The sequence below is a fragment of the Taurulus bubalis genome, assembly GCF_910589615.1.
Source record: "Taurulus bubalis genome assembly, chromosome: 10".
NCBI classification, from domain to species: domain Eukaryota; kingdom Metazoa; phylum Chordata; class Actinopteri; order Perciformes; family Cottidae; genus Taurulus; species Taurulus bubalis.
Window position 1 is genome coordinate 4,175,848 of NC_136598.1, and position 22,748 is coordinate 4,198,595.

The 22,748-nt window shown below is 41.1% G+C and overlaps 2 protein-coding genes across 2 annotated transcripts; both read right to left on the bottom strand.

Moving 5' to 3' along the window:
• Positions 1-298: 298 nt before the first annotated feature.
• Positions 299-7,819, bottom strand: cUnh19orf47 (chromosome Un C19orf47 homolog; the record flags this gene model as incomplete). Its single annotated transcript, XM_079224406.1, has 8 exons — positions 299-2,298; positions 2,399-2,472; positions 3,899-4,048; positions 4,171-4,296; positions 5,659-5,740; positions 5,953-6,067; positions 6,494-6,581; positions 7,801-7,819. The coding sequence occupies 8 exons, from the start codon at positions 7,817-7,819 to the stop codon at positions 1,741-1,743; spliced, it is 1,212 nt and encodes a 403-aa protein (XP_079080532.1). The 3' UTR covers positions 299-1,740.
• Positions 7,820-9,178: 1,359 nt separating this feature from the next.
• Positions 9,179-17,369, bottom strand: fosb (FBJ murine osteosarcoma viral oncogene homolog B; the record flags this gene model as incomplete). The annotated part of the gene is made up of 4 exons (XM_079225422.1): positions 9,179-14,095; positions 14,508-14,615; positions 15,084-15,437; positions 17,247-17,369. 4 exons carry the CDS (start codon positions 17,367-17,369, stop codon positions 13,526-13,528), a joined length of 1,155 nt encoding a protein of 384 aa, XP_079081548.1. The 3' UTR covers positions 9,179-13,525.
• Positions 17,370-22,748: the final 5,379 nt, after the last annotated feature.

The window sequence follows — 22,748 nt, forward strand, 5'->3', positions numbered from 1 at the left end:
AATTACACATTATTTTATGCTAAATCGTGTAATCATAGCAAGGTTGTTACCTAATTTCCTCCAGGTTGATACACAACCGTGCATCGCAGAGGTGCGATTAAATATTTAGCGCAAACAAATGACATTAGCTTAAACAGTAAATGAGCCTAAGGTACACAATCCACTCAACCTAAACAACCACAAGTCCATTCTCAAGTGGGATTCAAGACACATTGTATGGCCTCTGGAGCATTAACATATCACTTTGACAGTTCAGCTGAAATTATGCAGCAGCAAGCTCATTGTGAGGAGTGGGAGTTAAACGGGTTTATTGATAAATGATCCCATACAATGATAAATGTTCCCATGAGAATATAAATATTGACATTGCCGTCATGTTGCTACGCAAAAGAGAACAATATTTGACAGTGATATGTCTGCTGTAGAGAGAGAAACAAATGAAGAGGGAAGCTGTTTGGCCCCTTTTTCCTCTTAATTATTTTCCTCTTAATTATTTTCCAAGCATACTTTTTCCCTCAATATCATTAAAAAAAGAAAGAAACAGTTCCTGGCATGTTTGAATCTACCTTGTTCTTTAAAAACAGACAAAATTCAGTATTGCGAAAACATTTTTTTTTACATTTAAAATATTTACAGTGTAACAAAGTTCTGGTGTGAAGAAAGACCAAAATGGTACACAGGCGATGATGACCCATACTCGGTAAAGGTGAACTACCTACTGAGACCTTGTGGCCCCCTGACACCAGACCTGATGGCATCTCTGAGTTTCTTTACATGGATACAAGAATGTCCACATAGAAAAATATGCAGCATAACTGGTTCTGTGCTGTGTGAAATCAAGTCTAACAAATCTATACATTGCATTTCAAAATAAACAATATTCTACTGACCCGGCCTTCAAGTAGGTTGTTATAAAAAACGTTCAGTACAATGGTAGAAAGGTTGACATGGGCCTCTATAGTTCAGAGGTGAGACGCTCTACTCCACAAAGCCCAGAAGAAGAAGAAGTGCAGGTATTTTTTCAGTCATTCTGTGGAACCATTTTATTTTACTTTCTCACCAACAAGTCCAAGGCTGAAGTCATGAAGCCTTTCATCAACACTTTTTCTTCGAGGAGGTAATTATGAGGTGTTGAAGGTAACTACAAATACAAATATTACCATTACCTCATGGCTAGTCTTCCCTCTGGAGAGTCTGTTCATTTAAAGAATAAACTTCACTTGTATGAGTTGTACCTTTTTTTTTTTTCGTGAAAAGAAAACTCACTTTCAGGCAATTAACAAAAAGACCTACTAATTCATCCTCGGGGAATATTTTCAACAACGCAATTGTATTCGTTCGGGTGGACTCTCAAAAAAGGGAAGTTTAGGCAGCAGCATCCTTATATGTGGAGTTAACGGGTCAAATTAAAACCACCATTATGGCAGCTCAGTTGATGTCATGCTCATGCCTTAACAAATATAGTTAAATACATATTTATTTTAAACTATAAATGGCAGATATGATTGAGAACTTTGAGTCCTCAAATTAAAAGCTTAAACACTAACAAAAGGTTTTCCTATGGCAGCGTGACTAAAATGTAAAAAAGTATCTTTATCTAAGAGTAACCCTAAAGCCAAAAAGCAGCATTAAAACCGATCATACACATCATATACTCAGTCCTGCATGTCACCAGGATGAGTGCAGACAAGGGAGGGATACAAATTTTATAAAGGACATAAAGAAAAAGAGATTTATGCGTTAGGTTCTCTTGTTGCCCAGCCTCTTAAAAACACTGATAGCCCTAATGTCCATCTGGGCACCCAGAGACTCCGCTCCCCCTGCATCTGTATCTCCTCCTAACCCAGCCCCGGTGCTGCTGCTGACCTTGGAGCTTGCTAAGGTGAGTCCCTCCTGGGCTTTGGGCCTGGTGCTAGTCACCCTGTTGTCCTGCGTGTCAGCAGGTGTGGGTGACACAGCGGCGCTCAGGTGTGTGGCAGGGGGCTTGCCCAGTCTCTGAAGCACACTAACCTTAGCAGGAGGGAGGCCATTAAGGGATAAGGAAGAGGAGGTGGGAGTGTCAGAGGGGGGTAGTTTGAATTTGCCTCCCAAGCGTCGCAGGGTGGTCGGGGCCGATTTTCTGGCTGGCTCTTTCTTCTGGAAGGGAGGCGATCTCTTGAGGACGCCAGCATACTGGAGGACGGAGCCTTCTCCATCACTGTCTTCCTCATCTATATTGATGCTACTAGACATTTTGCCTGGCTTTGGCTTGTCTTCCTCTTCATCCCCTCTGCCAAGACGACTGAACACACCGGTGGGCTGCCAACACGAGTATTATGAGCACAGAACTTATCTTCACGCCTGCATCCAATACAATATAATACAAAGTGACCTATTGCGATACACTGACAGGCCTCACCTTGTTATTGCTTGTGGTTGTGTCTGCCTTCGATTCAGCTCCAAGTCTTGCAAACACAGAGGTCCGGTTTGAACCTTTAAAGAGTTTTTAGAGTAGAGCAAAAATTATTGTGACAGCGTGACTGACAGGTTTGGTTCAGGTTTGACTGACTTAATGAACTCATTAATAGCGATGGAAAAATAATCCACATGATCCTTTTGAATATAGAAGAAAATCTAGCAGTATTGTTGAGACAAAACCGATGCGACTGTTACATTACATTTAGCTGACGCTTTTATCCAAAGCGACTTACAAAAGTGCATTCAACCATGAGTACAAACTCAGAACAAGAAAGTACAATTTCTTCAAGAAAGCCAAACTACACAGTGCTATAAGTAAATTCCATTTAAGTGCTACTAAAATGCTACTTTCTTTATTCAAGGTATAGTCGTAAAAGATTTTTAGTTTGCGGCTGTTGCAGTGTGCAAGTGTCTTATAACCTTTTTTCACTAAATTAGGGCATATATTTAGGTTGTTTAAATGCTGTCAAACCTGCTTACAATAGGCAATAGACTCCTTTAACATTGCCAGTAGATGAGCACGTCTTTCTGTTTTGTTTTAGTCTGGTGCGTCATGTTCCATGTCACAACACAAACCAGAAAACAGGGTTACTAAACAGGACAGAGCAGCATGAAGGCCAGTGAAGATTATGTGGTGGTTACTTTCTTCTTATACATCTGTTACTTATTTATTCTAGCTTCAAACTCAGTGCCAACTATCTGGGAACGATGTTCGCGCAGACAAACATGGACGGAATTTGTGGCAAAGATGACAAAGCGCCGGAGAAGAAGCAAAAATAGCGTGTCTAATTGTCTATCTATCTATCACTGCTGGCTGGAGCTGAAGCTGATAAAAAAACAAACAAACATGACTACTGCAGAGTCACTAGTCCTGGGGAATGAATGTCAATTGTATGGTACCATGGCTTTAATTTTACAGCTGTTGGAATCAAAAGCCATGGTATAACAATATACTATTCATTCCACACTGAATGACAGTGTATTACATCATGCATGCACCACATTGAGAAATATGGCTTTTGTTTAGAAACCTCTAACCAGAGGAACTCACTGGCCGTTTTGTGACTCGGATCAGAAATGTAAATGACATGTATTTGCTGTACGATTTCAGTTTTGATAATTACCTTGAGATATATAATGACAGAATTGCATTTAAAAGAAGGAGGATCGAGGTTTTCTTTCATTAAATATACATGTAAAACATAGGTGATGTGAGACAAAGGGAGAAACAGGGGAAACAATTGTTGGTGCAGAGGAAAGTATGAGTAAAGACGAGGAAATAAATCATGACAAATGAATGAAGGTCAAACAATCAGTCCAGAGTCACCCAACTCAGTTTTAGTATGAAAGAAGTCCATGAACGTTTTTAGTATTTATTATCTGTGGTGAGCAACAGCCTAATCGGGGAAAGTTGTCGGCAAGGCCACTGGGTCAGGCCTACCTTTCTTGGCCTGCTGGGTCAGGATGCGGCGTGTACGAGCTGTGGAGCCTTTGGGCATGTTGATGATGTACTTGCCTTCCATCTCCGCTGTTACACGTCGGCGCTTCACTGCTGTTAAACTGTTCCCCTCGTCAGCTGGCTGACTTAAAACTGACAAACAAAGTGGTGGGTACCGAGGATAAGCAAAGGTAAAAAATAAGGTAGGATTCATGACTCAAGAGGGTGGAACATAAGGGATGTACGGGGTGAAAGACACATTCTATGATATCTACCTGCTTTGCCGTTCTTGTTTGCTTGCATGTTGGACACTGTGACCGAGAGGCGGTTGTCAGGTCGACGGGCTGGAGTGGCCGGTGGGGAGTCACTGCTCAAAGCGTTGGCAATCATACGAGTGGCAGCTGAGAAAAAGCAGAAACATTTTTAAAGTACTTGTGAAGAAGAAAAAGAAAGAAATGATCCTTTATTAATCCCATTGGGGAAATTCTTCTCTGCATTTGACCCAGTGGGCTGCCCTGTGAGGCGCCCGGGGAGCAGCTGGGGGTTGGGTGTCTTGCTCAGGGACACTTCGACATGTGAACTATGGGGGGACTGGGGATCGAGCCGGCTACCTTGTGGTTGCGGGACGACCACTCATAGTGTCCCTCTTCTAAAAAGGGGCTCTGAGGTTGGGTCCTCTGAGCACCCCAAGGGCTCCGGCATGGGACATACCCGTGGTATTGTCATATATAAACATCACCACAAATGTTAAGTTTAGAGACCGTGTGGTGAGACAAATACGCAACAGGTGCAAAATAATATTGGTGCACTAGTGTACGTTTTATAAAACATCAATACATTGCACAAGTGTGATATGTAGCAAGAGAAAGCATTCTGACATTTTTTTTGTTTTGTTATACTCACACCTAGGTGAGTATCTTGAACCGTGAATTTCCTTGACTCCATGTATCAGAACCTAATCTTCAGGTATCTACAGAATGTAAGTATTTAGTTATCCCCTTCAGTTAATTCTGATTTGTTTTGTATGATGTAAGATTAAACTCTCGTTCTGAGTTCTGAGTGTGTGCCGTGCAGAGAACAAGTTCTGACGTTCAAACAAAGTTTTCTGATTTGTATTTTTCTTTATTTTCTATAAATGATGTATTGTTCTGACAGCCCAGGTCCCTTTAAACAAAAATATACATCTTTTTGTGCACTTTATTTTAAAAAAAGCCTACCTATTTGGCAGATGTAAAGTATACATCATACATGTTTTTTGTGTTAGTCCATCTTATTTTTACTTTCACAGCTCAGGGATGTTCAAGGAGCAACATGTTTGTGCACTTTTTGAAGATTTTTTGCACTGTCTTTTTGAATAAAGGGTTGGAAATTAATTATTTGTTTTTTTATCCGATTCATCAAAAAAAAATAATCAACAGATTAATCGATTATTAAAATAATCGTTAGTTGCAGCCCTACTTCAGACATGTTTGCTTTATTGATTAAATAACTGCAGTTATAGTAGATTATCGTGCAACTGCTAATTCATCGTGTTTCTTGCTGGGCTGATATATAGGTCACATGGTACAATTAAGCAATGTAGTACATTGGTTGAAATGAATAGAAAAAAATCCTATCCAACAATGTTGAAATGAAAGAAAATGCATTGATCACATTCTGTTATGATACTAAACTCAAGTTTGAAAAGAAATCCCTCTAATTTACGACAACAAAAATATGTTTCAACGATGATCAATGCGGAAAATTCCAATTGAGATACTTACGAGTATTAGCAGTTCTTCTGAGCTCAGCTTTAACACTTGTCTGTCCTGAGGTGATGGCTTCTGTGGCCATTTTGCACATGTCCTAAAAAAGGGATACACATTACAGAGGTTATGTAAACTCACAGTCTACTGCAGTGGCTTTGAAAAACATCCATTCTCCATGACTGTATTCAAGATATTACTGGCTGTATTCCAGAGGAATCGTGTTTGTACATGCCTGCACCAGCAAAGACAAAACACCATCTTTTAACATTCCCATACTTCAGAACGCTAAACAGTCAAGTCTGATCTCACCTGCCTGTAGACCTGCTTCGCATGTTTAAGAATGGAAATGATGTCGCCAATGACTGTAATGCCGAGGTCCATCATGATGTCTTTACTGAGGTCCATCAGCATGTTCTTGTGAATTCTGCAGTGACATTAATAATCAGATAATACTGTATGTACTTCTGTTGGTACTTGGTCTATATCAAAGAAAAACAGCATGCATTAGTTCACAGCAACCTACTGCTAACAAACCCAAGCGTTGCAAACTTTAAATCCCATGGACTAATAGCTACATTATTTACTGAACAGTTTTAATTCCATGAAAGCTCCACATGAATCAAAAAAAAGGTATAGATTTTTTTAAATGAATAAAAAGATCACATTATCACAGACTTCTCTGGCTGTCTGGATTATCACCAGAAAGAAGAAGACAAACTATTCAGTGTATTTGTGATGAAACCGCTCAGCTGAAGAAAGAAACTGTCACTGCTTTGCTTCTAAGAAGGACCATTTAGTTTGCGTTTAAGCTTACATTAAAAAAACCTATGAACAAGAAGCATTAGGTTACCTGTTGTCCACAAAGGAGACTGCATACGTGACTGCGAGGCCAGCAGGGATTCCAGCATCCTTAAAAAACTGAATCCATTCCGAGGTGGCTTAAGATTTTAAAAAAAATAAGACAATTAGAAATTGTACAACATAAAGGATTTCATGAACACTCAGCCACTGTTATTCAGTTCACCTATAATACAAACTCTTATGGAGCAGCCTGCAACTAATTCCATTAACCTATTCATTGCGTAGTGTTAAAGTGTCAGAAAATGTCAATCACAAACCAAAGGTTTCATCTTCAGTACTTCTTTAGCCTGACCAACAGCCCAAAAACCAAAACAGTCCAGTCAACATTATATAAATCAGTCAAAAGCAAAAAAATCTACATATGCGAGAAGCTGAAACCAGAATAGGTCCACATTTCTGATAGATTTGTCATGTCTGATAGTCATTATCTCCATGGTTAATAAACTTTCTAATGACCGTCTAACAAGTTAACGGTTTCCCCGCAGTACTTGTGCCCATATAGACCTCTTCAAAGTAAATACATTGGTTCTCAGTAATACTGCAGACTACAGAGGGAGAAGTGCCTGGCACTAAACCTGACGTTATAAACCGGAGCAGAGAGCAGCATACTGAGGTCTGAGGCTGACCATGACCAGCTGGGGACTATTTATAACCCCAATAATGAAGCGTCCTGCAGTCGGAGTTCCAGATCCAGGGTGTAGGGTGTTCAACAGCTGCCAGGACAATGGCTCTGTCCAACATGGGCTGCTGAACTCAGTTATACAGAGACGAAACTCTCACGCGGGATACATCCTCATGTTGCACTCGGGAGCCTGACACGAAAGAACCACAATGTAAAGCCCTTCTTCTGTTACAATGCTCACGTGGAAGGCGGGAACACCGTGACTCTAACCGGTAGAAAGAGAATCTTAAGATTCAGAGCTGGTTAGCTCACATTAGCATCAAACGATGACCGATGGCCAACTTAACCCGCACAGATAATACAAGGACACGGATTCAGCGCACGACTGTCCCTTGACGCCTGTTACACGGAATGACAGTGAAATCACGGGTTTGTGGAAACAATTCAAGTCCGCAAATAAGGACCATTTGTGTTAGCATCACCGGCATTAGCGGTTAGCGGTAGCGCTTATTTAAAAGGCGCTCCCGGACTTCTCCGGCATCCACCGCGAACACAACCGGCTGTAAAAGCTCTGGACGCTGTTCAGAAGTCGTGTCTAGGAAACAGTGGAATACCGAAATATGTCAAACATTGCCAAGTAGTAACGTTGGCTTGCCGGGCCTTTCGGCTCTCACCTGTTGTCACGGACGCCATGTTTACAAGAAATGTCTGGTGACGTCACCTACATCCGGGGAAGCTAGTGCTGCTCCTGTGACGTCACTTCCGCCTGAACCACCAGACGGTCTTGTGAAGTTTTATGTACAGACGCTAGAGAGCAACATCGACCGCAAACTCACACACAACACCACGAGCAGGTACTCGTACCTCAGATGAAGCCATTTACCGTCTAAAGGTTAGATATTAGGCATATTGTAGGCTACTGTGTGTACCGGTGCAAATACAAGTAACCTAACCTAATTTAGTACACATCTATGCTACTTTATAGGCCTAGTTCTGCACTAGATTTCGAAGGGAAATATTATAATTTTTATTACACTGCATTTATTTGACACTTATGGAGGAACACTATATTTTAATATTTTTTTTATAAATATACGTGTATGGATGTGCTTACTGTATATGACTATACCACTAATCTATCCTAATCTAATCTATTCTAATTTAAATTTTGAATTCAGGACTTATTTTTTAAGTATTTCTACTTTTACTTAAGTAAAGTATCTCAGTACTTCTTCCACTACTTGGACGGGTAGCTCACAGTTTTTTGTCGTTGCAGAGAACACCTGGCTATGGCCAAAAGTAACACTGTGGGAGCAGTGGGCGTGAAACTACTGTGTGTAAGGAAAAGCTAAATAATGAGTTTAAAGACACTTTAAACCAGAGGGAATATATACAGTTCACCACAATGACTCTTTTCACACACAAACAGTCATAGGAATATGAAATACGCAGTTTGACTGCCCACTTTGGGATAGCAGGACTTTCATACTGAGTGAATAATTTTCTAACATTCTGAAGAACTGTGGCCTTTTCCCAATTGTGGTTAAAAAAAATGAATCAAACAAATAATTTACAGATTAAAAAATGAAAATAATCGTTCGTGCTAAATACAATCACTTTCCAGTTCCATGCAGCCTCAACTCAAATTTAACACTGGCCGTCACTCTGATAAACAATTAAACAGATACCTCCATCTGCACTAATAGCCCAAATTCATTGTCCATTGTTATTGCTTATGTGCTTATGTGCTTATGTTCATATATATTATTCAATATCTATTTATTGTAAATACTAGTTAAATGTTAATGTTTATGCTTAGTTTCTGTGTTCTCCTCTGTTGTCTTTAATGTCTTTTTTTTTATATTTATCTTGTTTATTTGTATATCATATGTACAAAGTGAGCAATGTGTAACCAGTGTCAAATTTCATGTATGTGTACACACACATGGACAATAAAGCTGATTCTAACGATAATGACTGTAGAAAAAAAAAACGCTTGCAAAAAATCCAAAGGATGCAAGGAAGGTCAAGCATTTAAAAGTGCGAGACATGTACCTTATAATATGTTGTTTATTCATGTAATTTCTACACAAATTAAAAAAGAATGGCATTTGGTCAAATCATTAAAGGAGACAGCCCACCCAAGCTTTTGCAGTCTAAAAACTGAGAAAAAAACTTTTCTCACAATGTAAACTTTTATAAAACTGCAAAAAGGACCAGAAGATGAAATATGGACACAGAAGATCAGTGACTTTGAAAAAGAGACAGGACAAATTTGTCATACACTTTGATCCTTTGAAAGTTAAAATTAAGTTATAAAACTAAGTAAACATTATTATAGTTAGTTATGTTCAATTATATGCACTGAAAAAATAGACAATTTGATATTAGAGCACCTTCATGAAGTTATGTAAATATCTATACGCAGTTTGACAATGTCACAATTCTTTGTTACTGTCACCTCAACATGTAAATCCCATGTCTTCATTTTTCAAATGTGAACCTTGTGAAATTGCAACCTTTTCTTCCAGACCAAAAAATACAGAGTAAATAAAGACAAAAAGTATTAAACATTGATCAATGGAATGGATCAGAAAAGAATCATTGGCTTTTTAAAATGGACAAACCTTACTAGTGTCATTAATAAATGAAAAATATCTTTTTGATAAATTGTAACACCACTTCTTCAGGAAGATTAAAGCCAAATGTTGCAATAAGTATTAAGGATAATGTTTAATATTGTAACAAACATTTAAAGCAATATATCATTACACTCGACATAAAGTAGCAGTCAGTTTGAGCTCTGCATGATTTGCTACATTATGTTTATCCAAGAGGATAATACGTATTGCATTTCATACCAGGGAAAATATGGAATCTGAGTTATATGGGACTTGTGGAAAAATAGTAATACATACTGTAGCAACATTCATCTCCATAGAAAAATAAGAAAGCTCTTTTTCAGATAACACTTAGGTCGCCAATTTACAGTACAAGTAAGAGCAAACAGTTTCTCTCTTTTATGTCACCTTTTTTTCTTTTATGTCACCTTTTTTTCAGTTTATCAGCAACCTATTTGTGATTGTAACCTTGCAGAGAAAAATGATTTAAAGCAAATTCAATGAAACCCAAGTTAAGGCAATCAGATGAAAGAATGAGTCTATGCTGTGTGGTGATCTGGAGTGCAAGTACAGTACAAGGGCCCTCTGAGATCTGTTCATCACACTTAAAGATGTAGCAGGCAATTGATATTAAACCATAATGAAATCACAGAGTGATTACTGGGCGATCATAGCTTCAGCTGCTGGGAATTCACTGTGTTATTGGCCGCCATTCTGAATGAAGTGTCTTGGTGAGACAAGTTCATTTGTATTGACCCTCAACAACAGCACTTTGTAACCTTCTACCATACATTGTGTCTTGCCATCCTACTACAATTAGCACCACAACAACCTATATACATGAGAACTATTGAATATGTGTTATGCTTATTCTGACAACAGAACATATTCTCATCACATTTGCATTTGGAGAGAAATCAAAAGCCTCTCCGACATCTGTACAAACACAGTCCTTATTCAACATAAAAAAAAATGAGATCTGCCCATTGTCTGACCACCAAGAGCCACGTTTAGACCATTAATCTAGCCATTGTTTTTGAATAGACATGTTTATTTATGGAAAATAAAGCTTCTTTTCCAGCAAATACAATCACAAGAAATGTTAATCTCAATTATACAACATATTCGTTTGTGTACAAGAATGGATTAACATTAGAATGTTCATATGAAGGCTAAAACTGCGGTTATCATTTAAACACATGTTTCAGTTAGGAAATAACAATGTGATTGAGTGATATGTTTATACTGGACAGAAATGCATTCTTAAATGAAACAGTTAAGTCATTATCTTGTAGTCTGAACACTTAAAAAAAAAATGTTTTCCTCATTTTGCATCTGCTAAGGATAGAGTGGCATTAAGGTGTCAGTAGCTTTTGGACAGACCTCACAGAGAAAAAACAAACAAAACAAAGGTGTAACCACAACCTTCTAACATCGCAATTATAAACATACATTTAATGTAACTTGGATAGTGCTTTATATTGTTTATAAAACATAAATACACCTTAATAGAGGCAGTGACATCGTGCTTCATGGGACAGGGCGGTACTTTAATTTCATTATATATATATCTTTTTTTGTTCCTTTAGAAAAATATTTATTTTAAAACTAAACCTCAGTAACATTTTATCTTGTTCTTCATTGACAAAAATATTCCATTTAGATTTGCAGACATTCATACTTTACAATCACTTATATATACATGTTACCTGTATATATGTCTGTGCATATAGATTTATAATTATATTTTTTTGCAGTGCACAGCATGCCTCCAAAGTTGCCAAATGAAAATACAACAAAAATAATGAAACAATAGTTACGATGCAATAACAATAGTAACAGTAATGAGAAAATCACCAGATTAAAAAAACAAAAACAAAACAAGAAACGGCAACAGTACAAGTGAAAGCAGAGGTCAATGCAAAACAATCAAACACACAAACAAACATAAACATTAAAATATATAACAATTCTCACTCAAACATACAGAAAACTAATTGTACAAATTCACAGGCAAAGGCAGGACGCTCACTCCACGACATCAGCCCACATGTTCATGTTCTCCCCTCTTGTTTCCAGGTCTTGCTTTGCGCTCACTCGTCACATCAACCTCAATAAAGAAAGAAATAAACGGGCCAGGGGCACTCACAATAAACGCACCCCCACCGTGTCTCCGCCGAGAGAACAGAGGAGGTACAGAGACCACTGAGCCCAAATGTTTAGAGGTTGTCTTAATCACTACAAAAGGTCCCTCCTCTAAATAAAGACATCGGTTCACATCCGATTGATTCTGAGCAAAACACAGAGCTGGTGTGCTGCGACAAAGCGTCTGTTTTCAGTTCAGAGACTTGAAAGCGATGGTGTGAATATATGCATGTAGGCCCAGGGTGATAAGGCTCTGTGGTATGGAGGTGTTTTTACTGAGGCCACCCTTCCACACAGTTGGCAAGAGCAGGTTTCTTTTTCTTCTTTTTTTCTCCTTTGTTTTTAAGATTTGGCTCTTTCTGCATTTTCAACATTTGGTTCCGAAAATGGATGGTTAGGATGGGAGTCATCTATCACCTCTCCATTTGAGTCTGTCCGGCTTGGTTTGCTTTCCTTCCTGCAAAACCCTTTTCCATCCTCACTTTTAACCGGCCACAACACAAGATGTGTCTAATTTCATCGAAAAATGGCTCAGCGGTAGACAGTGGCATCCGTCTAGCATTTTGCATTCATCAATTATGGGTCTATGTGCGTAATCTATTTAGCTGCTGTTCACTAAGGATCTGCTTTGAGCAATGTGCTGAAAGAAAAGGGTCTTTCTTATGGTGTGTGTAGGGGGGGGGAGGGGCTGTGTCCATGTCCTTATGTCCTCCGTATGAGAGGGTGCAAAAGGGCGTGTTAGTTGGGCCGTCAATCACTCAAGATCCCAAGGGCTGGAGGGTGTCTTCGGGCTCTCAGGGGTCGAAGACTTCAGAGAGAGAGAAACACAGAGACAGAATAGGAGAAACAGATGGGCAGAGATGGGTCGCATGGCACGTAGGCAGACGACAGAAGAATAAAAAACAAAAACGGGGAAGAGGAAAGCAGAAGATTTAGTGGAGACTGCGACACTCAGATCCCCAACTTGTCAAGTCCAAGCAACAATGAAGAAGCAGAGGGAAGTCGAGCAGATGGAAGGTTAGAGGCGAGCAAGAAATCAGCAGTCTATCTCCCACAAGAAAAGACCCGAACAACGTGTCCTTCGTGCCTATTTCTGATTTGCACAAATACATTCAGCGAGTGGAAGAAGCGAGAAAAGGATGGAAAAGGATGAGAGCGAGAGCACTGGGGAACTAAACCGACAGAGGGAACAAGGTCGGCGGGGCACTGGTGCTTGTTGGAGTGTAAAGTTGGCTTGTGGTATCTTACTCAATGTACTGTTAGGTTGAAGATTGAGAGTATTCATTTTGAATTCATCTTTTGATTCAGAGCACTCAAGGTTTGCAACTTGGACATGATTCTGTAACTCAGTTTTTATTCACTTATCTTGTCCAGCTGCAGGTATTCTGATAATACAAAACAATAAATGAGATCTGTATCGTTGTCAAACGATAGGTCTAATGTAACTATTTGTATGGCCCTTGATTGGAATGCATGAATGTGTAAACTTGAACCCAATCAAAAACAAACAATTGGTTCTTTTCTCAATCTGTGAGACTGATCAGTACTCTGCATGTACTTGCCTCAGCCTCTACTTCCAACGAGCTTAATGTATGTGCTTGTTGATATGTGTGTGCGTGTGTCTGTCGGTCAGTCAGAGTGCCAGCAGCGAAGGCGAGTTCAGGGAATCAGAAGACTGCTCGCTACTGCTGTTCCACTGGTTGGCACTGACCCCGCAGGCTCCCTCTGGGTAGGTGAACACAAATGAAGATGTGTATGAGGTGTTGTAGCTGCCAATGGCCGCATCGTCATGGTTAACACCACCACCACTGCCGCTGGCCGCGTGGCACGGCCCGCCTGGTGCCGGCTCACTTGAGCCATAGAAAGAACTAGAAAACTCTACCTCCTGCATTATCCCTTGCTGAGGCTGCTGCTGGACTTGCTGCTGAACCGGAGGCTGGGACTGTGTGGAGGCCGGATGGGCTGTGTAGGCAGGAGGCAGATAGAAAGAGTCTTCCTTCATAGCCAAGCCCACGATGGAGACAGGAGGTTGTAAGGTCTGGGGAGGGAGCTGCGCTGAGCTGTGGTGAGGCTGGTCCTGGTATGGGATCTTGCAGTTCGGCTGGTGGGCCACCAGGACAAACTCCAGACGCTCCTTCTCCTTCTGCAAGTCAGAGATCTCAGACTCCAGCTCGGCCTTCTCCTCCTCCAGTATGTCCGTTTCCTTTTGGCAGGAACAGAATGAAAGAAACAGGGACAGAGGGACAGTGGAGCAAGAGACAGGTGGGTGAAATGGGTAGGAAGGAAGAAGATGTGCAGCAGAAAGAGAGAGAAAAGGACTGTTAACTACACCAAACTAGTACTTGACATGTTGTGGATGCGTCCAACCTGCAGTTGGATAAGTAAGGTTGTATATGTAAGAGCCCATTAATTAGGTCACAAATATCGTAGGTACAGTAGTCTGTCTTGAGGACTATAATTGTCTTTACCACAACTACACACCATTACCATAAACCATAATCTCTCTGATAAACGCATGTACACATCTATTAACACAGTCTGCAATGCTATGGGAGGTAACCTAAAGTATGTAATTATGATCATTACTCATTCTGCTATAGCGAGGCCACGCTCACCGATTGCAGTCTGTCTGTGAGTTCTCGTCGTCGGTTTCTACATTTGGCGGCAGCCAACTTGTTTCTCTCTCTCCGAACACGCCTTTTCTCCTCCTCTTCTGGTGTTAGCTAGGACAAAGAGGAAAGAGATGACACGGATTAGGATACTTGTGTTATCTGTGTTTTTGAAAATGTAGTCATATTGTCCAAGCTGCAGTGAAGGGGGTGAACTAGATGGGCAGTCTGGGTGGCAACACCAACGATGTCTATCTTGAGAAACATTTCCCTCACACTTTGGCAGTATGGTTCATCCTCGTCCCAAACTCCCACATACCTTCTCTGCCCCTATTTCCCTGTTTAGTTGGTTTGTGCATGATGAGAAGGGCCAATAGTAGACAGTGAGGTCCTCTTTTTTTGTTCAGTACCCATGCTTAAAAGTATTTGTGCACACCACTGCTTAACAGCACAGTACACAGGATCTGATACTTTTGGCGCCCATGTAAACAATATACCTTCACTGCATTTGTAACAAGTCAACAAACAAACTGTTCAAGCACACACACTTACTAACACACCAACATCTCCATCGTCACTCACAGACTCGTCTCGTGTACGGCGGCTGCGGGATCTGGACTGGCGGATCGGGCCCGGGGCCGGGCCCGGATTGTCCGAACTTGGAGAGGTGAATGCGGACCCTGTGGAATAACTGGGGCCTGGCATGTCATATGGGTCAAGCAATGACATTGACTGGGTCATGGTTGTGGTCCCAGTGGACCCACTCTGCCCAGATGCCTGGGAGGAGACCAGGGTCGGCTGTACCATCCACTGCAGATCCTGACTGGTGGTGATGGCGGTGACGGTGGGCACGAATGAACCGGGCATCTCTGCTCCGACACTGGTCCCTGGCCCGCTGCCCACAATACTTAAGCCAGCGCCCGCTGACACACACTCCTGTGCAGGAGAAATAAAAACACACAATGTAAAGCCACTGGTCAGTAAACAGACAAATATGGGCAGAAATACAGACAGGAACCAGCTTGGATTAGCTGCTTTCTCAAAGTTGTTGTCATATTATATATAATTTGCATTTTTGCACTCCCCTATGTATTTTGTTTATTGTTGGTTTTATTTACACCTCACACACTTAATATACACATACATACTTTGCATTTTTGCACTTCTACTGTTTACATTTAATTTAATTCCTAAATGAATACTTTTTTTTTTCTTTCACCTAGCTATTTTCTTTTCGTTTTTATTATTATTATTATTATTATTATTATTATTATTATTATTATTATATCTTTCATCCCTGTTGTTTTTGTATCTTATTTTTGTCTGTAAATTGCTGCTACGTCGACACCAATTTTCCCTCAGGGATTAATAAAGTATATATTCATTAATTCATTCACTATAACCTATTGCAGCCATCATGCCAACCTCATAGGCTAAACTTGACCTACACAACCAAGCTCCCATCAAGGTTACTTTTTTTTTTTAAATGGACTGCATTGTTAATTCTAATTAAGGTCATATTTTGTATTGTAACAAACTACAATTTTATGCCAGATAGTTGACATGACATAACACATTATACAATGCATTTATTTAGCGCTAATAGCAATATCCTTCAACGTGTACTTTGACGCACATAATGGTTCATGTGGTCTATACAAGTGCATTTACAAGTAACATATATGTCATATGATTTCCAAAATTGTGGGGGGAAAAAAGTTATTCCAATCACCTACGAAGAGGAAAAAAACAGCAGTCGGCTAAATTAAGCGCAGCCTGAATCTTGAATTCATAGTTTTAAGTCAGCACCTTTCTCCAGGTATCAGGATTTAAATACACAAAGAAACCTCACAACTGTCTTTTTTGTTTCTTCTTCATTTTAGAGCGGAGGAGAGCAGTCATATTCATATAAGTGTTCAAAGACTCTGGGACAGTCGGCTCTGGAAGAGTCCGCCTCGACCAATCGTTTCTCTCAAAGAGAGTCTCCCCCTCCTTCTTCCTCCTCCCCCGTCACACCCCCGGTGTTCCCCTTGGCAACGCGACGTAGCGCTCCAAAATAGAACCAGCATTTACGTCACGGCGAGGCCAGTGAGGGGAGAGCGGAGCGCGTGGAAGGAGAAGAGCAGGGAGGGGCGGGGCTTCGGCGCTGACGTAGGAGAGTTCCAGCGCCTTGTCATCCATTCTGCGGCGTGTTGTAAACTCAGCACGTTGTCACAGAGGGTTGCTACTGGGCTTACTACACGCAACAGATAGCGGTATAATTACATTGACTCGCTGGTGTATTTAGCGGGACGATTTATATCTGATCACAGAGGTATACACGTAATGGCTTACTACATTATATACTTCACGAGCCTCAGATAGAAATACAAAACATAAAGTGCCATTACAAGTCGAAGCCATTATGATTGAAGCTATATTTTTATATATATTTCATGCATCAGAATATATTTTGTACATCATAATATAATGGCATATTTTATGCTATGTTGTTTTGCTGTTTATGACATAGCCTAACATTGTTAAAACATATATAGTGTTGCTAAACGACCACAAGCAATAGGATTCTGTGAGAAATATAAGCACATGCCCTATTCATACAGTCAAATACGAACAGGTCCATCTGTGCCAGCCTTTTTGCATTTACGAATGAATAAACAAAACAAAACGGGACAGTTGTTCTTATGTTTTTGTTTTACATTCACATGAATTCTCATCATTATTTTAAATATATCTCAAACTTACCTGCGGAGCACTGGTGGTCGGCGGGCTTCCGAAGGAGTCCACGGAGGAAAGGTACTGGGACTCTATAGATGGAGAGGAACCACGGGAACCGCTGTCTGGGTCGCCGGGGAACCCTTGGTACATCTCCCCGGAGTGACCGGGAGAGAACGCGACACCTGCAGTAACCAGAGAGAGCGCGATGTCACCTGCAGCAGCAGGGCAGTGGCACGCACAAGATTACTAAAGATACTGCAAGGAGAGAATGACTGAAGTTAGGCAGTGCATTTTACAGAGCCCAACTAATTAGGCTACATTGATTGGTTTTAATGAGTATATTCTCTGATTTAAAAAAGTTGGATAATCCCACCACCAGCGCGGCTAATTGCTGAGTCTGCATTAATTGGCTATTACACATTACTGCTACAATAACCAGACCAGTAGCGGCGTTTATGCCGGACGAAGTCTGAGTTAATTTACGAAAGCAATGTCAAAAGGAAAATGTGTCTTAAAGCAGCTCATATTAAGCAGCCTGCCAGATGTTTCGGACCTACTTTTAAACGGCGATTATTTTTTTTCAAGAAAGCATTCGTTTCAAACAGCGCACTGTAGCTCATATCGTCCACATGAAATCCATTTTGACCTACCGTTGCTGATGTTTTTACTATTCCCTGGTGAGGTGCTCTTAGTCTCTTTCCAAAAAAGTTGCATGAAGAAGATTAATCCAGGTCCCCGCGTCAAGGGGGAAAGCGTCCCAATTCAGTCTGTGAAGAAGTCCTCTCGTTTTGCTGTAAATCCTCAGAGCGCTCTCCTTTATCCCCTCGTCTACTATATGCGATCCGGCTATAAATCCATAAAGTCCGCTCAAGGAGAGCCAGAGGACGTTAGTTTTACGGTGCACAGTAGCAGATCTTGTCTTATGAATGGATCCATCCTCCCCGAGTATAACCAGGACATTTCTAGCTTTTAAGTCCCGCCTCGGAGTTCCGCTGACGTACATGCCCATATTTGAGCTTTGGTGTTGTGTTTGGTATCCTTGGTGACGTTGAGGGAATCCCTCTCCCACTGAAACGGACCAGAAGCTCACCTCGCCGACGGATAATAATAGTTATATATGTTATATATATAATATCACAGGCACGATATATTTCTCACTGTCTGACAATTTCTAAGAGGAAATTTTAAGAAACTTCCGAAAGATAAATATGGAAAGTATCTTTATAGGACCATATGCATCCATCTAGATTGGGACCTTTTAGGCTACGTCAAGAGAGACATTAACATTCCTATAATGGCGGAATAGGCATTTCTAAGGAGTGTGGTTGCGTTCAAATCAACGGCACAGATATGAACTTCAACATGCTTTAGTTAGCCTATTATTGGCAGGCTGTACAGAGGACATGATCCATATGAGTCTGGACATGTAGCTTATGGGCTCGAGTATGAACTGGAAAACACTGGAAGATATAATCAAAGGCTTATTGCAACACTGGGAAATACATCTAAGTCACTTCGGTGCGGAATCCCGCAGCAAGGGAAACCCTTCTGTAAAGTTTCTCAGGACACGCCCTCGGGAGTCCTCTGAGTGAGAGAGCTCACGTCAAGAGGAAAGGCTCCTTTTCATCCGAGTCTGAACCGTCTGGACACTCCCCATACCGCAAGTCAGGCGCGGTGCCAAGTAGAGATTGAGAAGTCGCTTAATGTGACATAATATCTTCCCCTGATGTAGATGCTTATATATTTTAGTGTAGGTAAGACAGTGTCACAAAGCAGCAACAGCAGCCCCATTCAACCAAATAATAAACAAAAATACGTAAAATTGAAAGCAGTGTAATTCTGTCATGCACAGTGGGCAGCGGTGACGGAAATAGGCGCCTGTCACAGCAAACATCACCCAGCCGAAGAGGACATGATTCATTATTATAGCCCACACGAGGACACCAGTGGGAATGTGGCAAGGGGGCAAATTATGAATGCAAATCTAAAATGCAGCCTACATTTTGTGAATAATGTCGCGGGGCGTGCACGCGGCAGTGTCAGGGCCCCACAGCAACAGCCGATGTGTGAAAAGGCGTGAGCAGAAAGGGACGAGTTGGGGATAACAAGTTGTTAGTCAGAGCTCCAACAACGTCAGAGACGAGGAGACACGGAGGACGTGGCGGCCCGTCCGCGCTGCCGTTACCGGCGACTAACTGCGTCGATGTAAATTAAGTTCATGATGAGGAATTATTAAGGGTGAAGCCCACATGCATGGGGGAACGCGCGATAATAGCAGGATGTGAAGGGGGAGGGCGGGAAGGAATCACGCAGAACTCCTGACCAATGGCGCTATTTGATCCCTGCTGGTGACTATATGGACGATATGGACTTCACAGTCGGTCGTCTACACGACGTAAAGAAGAGCTATTGAGAATAAACCCAATAACCCAATAACCGGGACCACGTGCTTTCCACGGGTCCGCTGCATGTGTGTAGCGTTCTGTCGCCATGGAGATGCCGTCGCCTCTGACGCAAGGACGTATAAATTTGGTCTTTTCTGTTGTGCCGCCCAACAACCGGTTTCCTTGGTAACCGGCTCTGAGTGACAGGCGGCAACAGAACACAATGTGGCTTCCGGGTTCTTTCTGCGCGGCGAGCAGCAGCAGATCTGAGAACACTGAGGCTATTGTTGCTGTTTCTGCGCAGTGTAACTGTTGTTCTGTAGCGTCGGGCACTTACACGGAAAGTTATGTAGAAGTTGTTCGCGTTGACTAAACTCGTGTGTTTCGTGTCCTCGTCGTCGCCTGTAAAATGCAAATTGTGCGCAGGCTTAGCAACGCATAATATACACTCACAGGCATCTGGTTGGGACTCTTGTAACCGCGAAATGAGCAGAGCAGGCAGACGTTTTTCATTTCATGTAGCTAACAAACAGATTCAAAGTCAAAACAAGGCGAGTTTTTACTCAGCCCCTTTTTTTCGGTGGACAAGTAGCTCAGCAGCTGAAAGGTGGCAGTAATTAAGCTATGTTTTAAATACCTTTTGCAGATTTTTGCATGCCATTTTATGTTGTATTTAAGTCAAATCAAAAAAGATAATCCACTCATTAGTCCTACTTGATTTCAGAGAATCCTCAGAACAGATTAAAACAAACAAGAAGTCACTCAAAATGTATTAAGAGCCCTGCACACTGTCAAGTAAGATCACTACTGTCCAAGCTGCAGGTTATGTGAAAGCTTGCAAAGTTTACATTGTGGGTGAAATACATATTACAGTGAAACAGCTTGTCACCTTTTTTTTAATGTCTCATCACCTTCTATGTGTAGGCTGCCTAAATCACTGTACTTAGTCATGAATACATTCAGAGTGGGGACGTCCTTACAGAGTTGAACTGAGACTTTAATCCTCCCATAAACTCTTCTGTTCCTTGAGAGTTTGTTTGTGCACATGTTGTGGTCTAGACTCCGGTCAAGTCAGGTCAAAAATAGACGCAGTGTTGTCTAATGCCCTGATGTGCTTTGTTTTGCTTGCCCCTGTTTCTTAGCGTATTTTCGGGAAGCACTAACTTGCACTGTGCTCAGGAGGCCAGCCCCTGTTTCCTTTTGGAAGGCGGGCCCTGTCTTCCTGCTCAAAATATTTGTTACCAGGCAACGGTTAGGCCTGTCCCACTTCAGAGCGGTGTTGTTTACACCCCTTCTGGCTCTGTATCCCAATAACATTGCATAAGTCTCACAGACTTTCCCCACCTCACTGAGAGACATTTGACGCTCTTTTTTCTCCAGCCAATCAAAATGTCTCATACCCTCATACCATAGTTTTTCACTCAGCCACTCAACAGTTTCCTTCGGCCTTTGTCTGCAGTTTTCACTCGGAGCTGTTCTCAGCCAGTCAGAGCAACACTACCAAACCGAGGCTAAGAATGTTTGTAAAGAAGATGCCTAACTTGACTTTCAGAATCCCTAAAGCTCTTCATTACATGGTCTGCCAGGTGGGGGTGGAGGTCTGCCCCATAACCGTTTAATAACACATCTATTCTCGTCTAAATCCAGTAATTATTTCTTGACAAAGTTGAAGGCCTTGCTGCACGCCTATGTAAACATTGCTTGTGTACACTGCATTAACTGAATTGCTCGAGTTGATATTAAAAAGTGGAGCTTCGATTTTATCATTATTTCAGTTCAGATTGAACCGTAAACTTTTGAACTTGGGATATACTCTTTTTTTAATTTCAACAAAGCTGCATGTTGAAAAAGAAGTTCATCGATTTTTCATTATTATTGACCCCACTGATCAAAGTCATGAAAGTGACTTTGAATTACAAGACAAACACAGACATTTGATGCAATATACATCACCTATCTTTAGTTCCCTGGAAAGCGAGGATATTTTGTTCAAACTTCGTCAATTACAGATGGCAGTTTGATGTCACAGGCTGTGGTGTTGCATTTGATTTTGTTATATTGTAAGCGCTCATGTTATTTTTTCTCTCCCTATTTGAGGCTCATACACTTGCCTGTGTAGTATTTAAATGATCAAGTGAAAAGAAAAATGCATGCTTCACTGGCCTCAATGTCTTTTATCTTACGAGCAATTACTGCAAACCATTGTACCTTTCATTAAGGGCGGAGTGCAGTTTCTTTAGTTTTCTGTCTCACAGCTGAAACTGTCTTTCTTTTTTCTTCAGCCAAATATCAAGCAAGCCTTGATTTGAACCTCCACCATCTCCTGATTCCCTGTCGTGTTCAATATGTTGTTCAGACAGACAGAATTGGAATTTGTGTTATACAATTATAGGGTGAATAGGGTTTATTCCAGTTAGAATTTGTTATTAAGTCATTTTAAGAAATATTACATGTGAAGTTGTAGTTGCAGAGTTGAGGAGTTTTTTCCTCCATTCATTTTCTGGTGCCCATCTGGACACATTTAACCACTGGGCAGTACACTCAGCAGAATACTGTCAGGTGTGTGTGAAGCATCCTGACCGTGCCGGTCAGGTTGCTTCACACACACCTTTCTCATTCCTTTCATCATCATCCATTAACTCAACTACTATTTGCCTCAAATATGCCTTTCATAAGATAATAGAGTTGGGTGCCCCATGTCTGCTACAAAATTACGTTCCCATGCAACTAAACTGCACCCTCAATATAGTTTGGAGGGAAAAGTGTTTATTTTTCTTTGACTACGGTCGCAGTTTGAAACACGTGGTTAACATTGTAATTGAAACAAAACAAAGCACGCTACAATATTACTTTGTTAGGTTTAGTAAAAACCATCATGGTTTAAAATGATTACAAAAGTGAACTAAAACCAAAAAGCCACAAAGTTCTTGGTTCACTCAGGACACAAACTACAGGATGTAAACTCTGTTCTTTGATCCATCTACCACCCAGACCTCCTCACCCTCCATTATTTGTGATATATCAAAGTAAACGTAAGATACGTTCCCCTCTGAACATAACTCACAATGCCGTTTTGATGTATGGCAACATCATTTCTATGAGACACAGCTGAGACCTGATGCCCACATCACTTCAGTTGTCGCAT